Here is a 6392-nt window from a genome sequence, read left to right as displayed (position 1 = left end):
ATACTTCGCACTATTACCTAAGAACCTTGTAAAATAGGTGCTTTTGGGCCCCTGGGTTACGTGCACGCCCACAGGTGGCCCCACAGAAATAATAACCGGTAATCCCGTGCCAGTGTGTGTGTGGCGACTGAAAAGATGCGCTTATTAAACCACATTTTACATAAATAAGCGCAGTAAGGATTGGTACTGTTGCTATGAATATAAACAAACCTCTTTCAGCCTCCCTCTCTCTTTCTCCCTCCTTTTCACTCCCCCTACCTCCTCCTTCTTCTCCTCCTCCTCCTGCCGCTAATGTTTTCCTGAGCTGGTTGCTGGGCAACGAAGGCGTTTCCCTGTGATTTAAGGATACCTCTCACGCGGTTTCCTCACTCTGTTCAGACTGCCGCCGGTCTCTGCTCGGCAACAGGCGGGAGGGATTCCCCTGTTCGTCGCCTCTCTGTCTTCCCTTTAAAAAGAGTTTTAGCGTTGAAAACCAAATCAGTCTGGCTGCTTTTACCGGCTCGCCCATCAACGGCGGCATGTCCACGAGCCAAAGTGTAGCGCGCGTCGCGGAGCACAAACTTTAAACCGTGGGATTTATTTAACCAAAAACTAGTGCAGTCAATTGGAAGAAAAGCAAAAGGACTCCACACACAGTTTCTATCTAATGAGGTGAAACTTCCTACAAACAACGTCTGACTGATTAACATTTCTTTTTTGGAATACAAGAGACCGCGCTCGCTCCTCCAGGACGACTCCGCAAGGATTTACGATGTTTTCTGTGTAATTTCAGGCAGCCTCCAAATGACGTCGAGATGGCTTTAGGTGGGACGCTTTTGCCATCCATATCCACGTTCGCCAGCAGCCCCACTGACAAGAGTAGATCAATAGGAACTGCGGATCTAGTGAGTACCGTGTTGCCACTTGTTTGTTTCGTGCCAAATAGCCATGGGCTTAAAAAAATCCGTTAGGGGAAGTATGTAGTCTATTTAGAGAGGGCTTGTTTTCCAGTGTAGCTCCCATGTTATTACTACAGTCAAGGCTTGACTCCACGCTCTGCTGGGGCGTGCACCAGTTTACACGGGCTTCTCCAGGAGGTTTTTAGAGAGCATGGAGACAAACACACACATGGCACACATTACTCCAAAGACAGACATAGAATACTGATGCCAAATGTTTTTTCATATATATATATATATATATAGTTTTTTTTTTTTAATCAAATACTGCAAAGTGATTTCAAGAATCCCTGAAGTCCATTCCAGTTACAACAAATACTTTTTGGACAGTGCTGGTTCCAACAACAGTTTCTACCGTGTAGACAGCTGTGTAGCTGAGCTGTCAGAACTATCACACTCCATTACTTATCCAGGCTCTTCTCTCCTTGAATTAGTTTGTGTCTGTTGTCCTCATCTCTTTTAAAAGAAGCACCGACTCTAAGGTTGGAGGGAAAGGACAGGCCCACGTGCGATTTTCTTGGCTGTGTTTTATCAACAGAGACATGACACAAACAAGCTGATTATTCCAACGCAGTCATTAATCTCTCTGTAACTTTCCTCTAGAAATGGAAGGAGGAGTTGTCCCATCTTAAGAGATCCAGCGTGCCAGCAGGAAGTAGCTGCCCTGACCCAGACCATCTCACTGCCACCAGCATAACAAGCACCAGCATGTCCAAGAAAGAAACAGAGCTAGACTTGGACTTAGACTACGACTTTATTTTGTCCAACTCCATTCTACAGCAACAGCAGCAGCAGCAGCAACAACAGCAGGAGGATGCCATGGCCTGTAGCTCTGCTCATGCCCTGTCTCCTTCTCCTAGTTCCTTCTCCTCATCTTACCAACTTCCCTCCCCTCAAGACTCTGCCAATGATCTACTCTATACCATCCCAGACATTAGTGATGTTTCGCCCTCTGGAGGCTTTGTGGCTGAACTCATGAGACCAGAGTTGGACCCTGCATACCTCCACGCCACCAGCCTCCACGGCAAGTTTGTCGTCAAGACAACAATGGACATGGGAGAGTACAGCCAAGGCATCAATGTAAGCAAGGCCTGTGTTAATGCGGTGTTGGACTCGGCTCCTTCACGTGCCTCGCAGGCCTTTACGTGCCACAGGATAAAGCAGGAGAACCCCAGTGACTGCACCATCTCACAGCCCATGGACCTGCACCTTGCAGGGGTCAATTCGCAGGGCCGAGGAGGCCAGCCTCATCAGCGCCCCAGCCACTTGGATCTACACGGGTTCTCAAGTGGAGGGCGGTCAGTGACAGGCAGCAGGTTATCCTCATCCTCTTCCCTCTCCCCAGACAACCCTCTCTGCCGGGAGCACCAGCTTGGTCATGCCCTCTCTCAGATCCCGCTACCTTCGCAGGGATACCACCACAGCTCCTCACAGGGCTACCCCTCCTACCCTCAGACGTCGTCTATGCAGTACCCAGGTCATTCTCGCATTATTTGGAGCTATTTTTCCTAGATTTTCTTGTTATTTCTTTTGTCTTCTTTATTCTAATTGTGCCCATTAGTCAAAGAAAACATATGTGCAGCTTTTTAAATAGACTGAACACAGATTAGACTACAGGATTGGCCAGTCAATGTTCAGTCTTTTAAAATACAACGGTAAAGTTTCAGCTGTTTCCCATCTATGAAACCAGTGATCCTTGAAAAGAAATTTATATAATACATAACCACACGCATACATTGATTTTGTTCCATAAGATCACCTTTCATTTGGGAAACATACAACTTCACCTGTGTAATGTTCTTATGAAGGGCGTCAGTCTGCAGACTTTTACACTAGTTTTGGTTATAATACCTATATTTAAAACCAGATATTTATATTATTAGAAATTAAATATCACGTTTTCCAAGCCATCATATTGTAGGCGACAATAGATAAATGAGCACGTTTTTCTTCCACTTTTATCTGAACCAAGTGCTCTTTTAAGTTAAAACCCGAACTACAATTCGATCCATTTATCTCTGTTTACATGGTAATATGTTAAAGTGTGATGTTGATCTTATTACTCCGCAGAGGCCCTCATGATCTCTGGCGGGGACTGCTTGCCGGAGGAGCCAAAGCCTAAACGTGGGAGACGCTCCTGGCCGAGGAAGAGAGTGGCGACACACACGTGTGACTACGTTGGGTGTGGGAAAACATACACAAAAAGCTCCCACCTGAAAGCACATCACCGCACACACACAGGTATGCAAATGACTGTGTTCTCTGCTGTATTTTTCCTAATTGTTCCTGGTGCCTTTTACCTCACTAACCTACAGATCGTAGCTCAGTTCATTCTCATTAACCATAGTTATTTAGCTGCCTGGAGCTATTCAGCTTTATGTTTTCATTGTTTAATAATCAAAAGAGCCACATCACATTAAGCACAAAACGTGCTGAAGTATTGAGCCATGAATAGAGGTTAGATGGGTGGGGGATGGGAGTTGTTTGTCAGGTGCAGTGAAACAGGTTGATACTTATCCCTGCCCAAATACAAACCCCAGGCTGATAGCTTTGGCCTTTACACACGAGCTGCAGGACAGGATGGACCTCTTTTCTCTTGGAGGTTGGGAAGCCTGGGCCATTTTAACCTCAGGGCCGGTGCTAACTGCTCTGTGTGTATTGTGTTTTCATCAAAGGGGAGAAGCCTTACCACTGCGACTGGGAGGGCTGCGGCTGGAAGTTTGCACGTTCGGATGAGCTCACTCGCCACTACAGGAAACACACGGGTCATCGGCCATTTCAGTGTCAGAAATGTGACCGGGCCTTTTCTAGATCAGACCACCTCGCTCTCCACATGAAAAGACACTTATGAGACTTGGTTGAAGGACCAGACAAGATGACAAAACTTGAAGGCTCCAGGAAAATATCTCTATATGAACACACATATATATATATCTATATATATATATATATAGATATATATATAGAGAGAGATATATGTACACATTTAAAACCGTAACTTGCCTTCAAGTCAGCGTCAAGCAACAAGATAAGCTGTGGTGTTCATTGCTAAAAGAGCATTACTCCTTTGAGAGCCTTCTCTTGCACATTGTGCAGGTGACTCTACGAGACCTCTCGGCCAGGGTTGTAAACTTTTATGAAAGGGACCAAACTGGAATTTGTCTTATTTAACCGACAAAACTTGGAGGACCAGGTGCCAACAGCTTTTAACTGGAAATGTCAGGGAAACCAGGAGCAACAGACAAAACATCTCCAGAGGCCTTCTACCAGCAACATGCCATCACAGGCTCTGTTAACTACATACTGTTCCAAATACTGTATTAACAAATACATCTATATTTATAGTCATATTTCACCTGCAATGCCATGGATTTCAGGTACAATGTTAATTTATACAGAATGGTGCTCAGTTACTCGAAAGAAGGTTTATCATTGTTAAAAGGTACCAAAGATTAAGGCAAACAGATAAAAAGGGTGAAATGAAAACGTGCCATAGAGTTGTTCTTGTGTTTCTTGGAAACCTCTTCCACAATCTGACTTCAGGTGAACACTTCACTTTTTAAATGGTGATGGCAATCTTCAATGCACTGCAGCTGCAAAGTGCAATTATTTATATGAGACATTCATATTTTTGTATGGAATGAGTAACTCTGAACAAAGATTTTTTTTGTTTATAGCCAAAAAATATGTAATATAATCTCAAAATTTTGTAGATTTGTAAATAAAAATGCTTTGTTATGGTTTTGTATTTTACAGTATGATAAAAAAAATAAAATGTATTTGAGATAAGAAAACCAAGACGACCCCTATACTCTCCTGCCATAGTCCCATTATTGTCGTTTGAAAACGAAACAAAAAAAAACAACATGTTAATTACATTAGCTGTATAATAAACGCCATATATGTGAAGCAAAGTTTCCTTCTCATCAGTTGCAGTGATCGAAGACTTCTCTCATAGCAGGAGGCAGCGGTAGCTCACAGTATCCTCCCTGATAATCGTGGGACCGCCGCAGGCAAGCGAGCACAATGTTGCAGTTAAAAGATTCTCAAAAGAAAACTCTGTCCTACAATGTCCAGTTTCCGCGGGTTTCTCTTTCCACCTGTCAGGGGAAAAGAAAGGACAGGATAACAAAGTTACTGGCTGATGTTCAGGGGTGACACCAGATCTGACTGCCACTCTGAGCTGGAGCTCTCAAGTGGACAATATGAATAAAAAACACGAAGATCCTGCAGTGAGATAGTGCTTCAGTGGGTTCTGCCAAAAGGTTATTAACAGTATTTATCATTCTGTTTAGTGCTAAGGGCTTATGTACATGTCACAGTACTGTAAAAATATTTTTAATTATTAAATACAGCACAGTCAGCAACATTAACTATCAATTTTAGTTTGAGTGTTTGAGCTTTAGCTGCTGATAGGACACTAAACACGTAGCATAGCTTCTCTACGTCAGAAACAAACAACACAATGAGTGAATAACTTTAACATTTCCAGAAAAAATAAGTGGGTATGCGGTGCAAAGAGTGAATAAGACTCAAATGCAAACTTTTGCAAACCTATTTTCAACTTAAACCGTCCGAAAAATACATCTCAAAAGTCTTTAGGGGGAAAACTTTGAACATTTTGAATTTACTGCCAGCATCCAGTTTCAGATAAGTTGGATCGGGGTCAACAAAGATCAGGAAAGGTTGTGAAATACTAAAGAAAAAAAAAAGAATCCTGCTCAAGCATCTCACCGGTTGATTTCACCGGCAATATGATAGCAGGTCAGAAACAGGATTGGGTAGGGCTCGGTTTTCAGAGGTAAATATGGGTTTACCACCTTATGAGGGACAGTGCTGCTAAATGATTCAGCAACTAAAGAACATCTTTCAATGTGAAATTAGACATAAATTGATCATTTCATCATCTAAGGCATATAATATCAATAACATAATAATATTAGAGAATGTGTAGGAACTGGTACATGTAGGACAAGTCTGAGAACCCTGAATAACTGGGATCTTTGGGCGCTCACGTAAAGCTGCATTATAAGCAGGCGCGATTCTGAAAGTTCACAAGGAAAGAAGAAAGAACGCAGACAACCAGATCCTGAAACACTGCTACCTTCTTTAAGCCCAGCCCATTTGGGATGGATTGAGGTGAAGTGGAAATCTTGTCCTGTGGTTTGATGCATCACGATTTGAAATTCTTTTTAGAAATCACAGGATTTGCATCTGCCGGGCTAAAAAGAAGAGGGATCGTCCCACTGGCTGCCGGCACGCAGTCCCTAAGCCCGCATCTGTGATGGTACAGCGGTGCATTAGAGCACATGGCGTGGGAACCTTGCACATTTGTGATGGCACCATGAATGCGTGGAACGTAATCTACGTATGCTGCCATCTTTCTCAGGTAAGGCCTTGCTTATAATATGGTTTAAATGATTGGCCGATCGTTGCTTTCTGCTTTAATGTTGA

At 43.3% G+C, this 6392-nt stretch overlaps 1 protein-coding gene across 1 annotated transcript; it reads left to right on the top strand.

Annotated features, from left to right (window-relative positions):
* The first annotated feature begins 359 nt into the window (after nt 1-359).
* klf4 (Kruppel like factor 4) lies at nt 360-4736 on the top strand. The gene is made up of 5 exons (XM_072371699.1): nt 360-651; nt 773-884; nt 1542-2415; nt 3009-3179; nt 3614-4736. Exons 1-5 carry the CDS (start codon nt 647-649, stop codon nt 3787-3789), a joined length of 1338 nt encoding a protein of 445 aa, XP_072227800.1. The 5' UTR covers nt 360-646; the 3' UTR covers nt 3790-4736.
* The last annotated feature ends 1656 nt before the right edge of the window (nt 4737-6392 follow it).

Source organism: Leuresthes tenuis, unplaced genomic scaffold, assembly GCF_036924035.1.
Source record: "Leuresthes tenuis unplaced genomic scaffold, fLeuTen1.0.hap1 SCAF_19, whole genome shotgun sequence".
Taxonomy (NCBI): domain Eukaryota; kingdom Metazoa; phylum Chordata; class Actinopteri; order Atheriniformes; family Atherinopsidae; genus Leuresthes; species Leuresthes tenuis.
The sequence above is the reverse complement of the archived record's forward strand: the minus strand, read 5'-3'. Positions and strand labels throughout refer to the sequence as shown.

Coding starts and splice junctions, on each gene's coding strand:
- klf4 (XM_072371699.1), top strand. Junction 2,416..3,008: donor GTCGTCTATGCAGTACCCAG/GTCATTCTCGCA, acceptor ATTACTCCGCAG/AGGCCCTCATGATCTCTGGC. Junction 3,180..3,613: donor ACATCACCGCACACACACAG/GTATGCAAATGA, acceptor TTTTCATCAAAG/GGGAGAAGCCTTACCACTGC.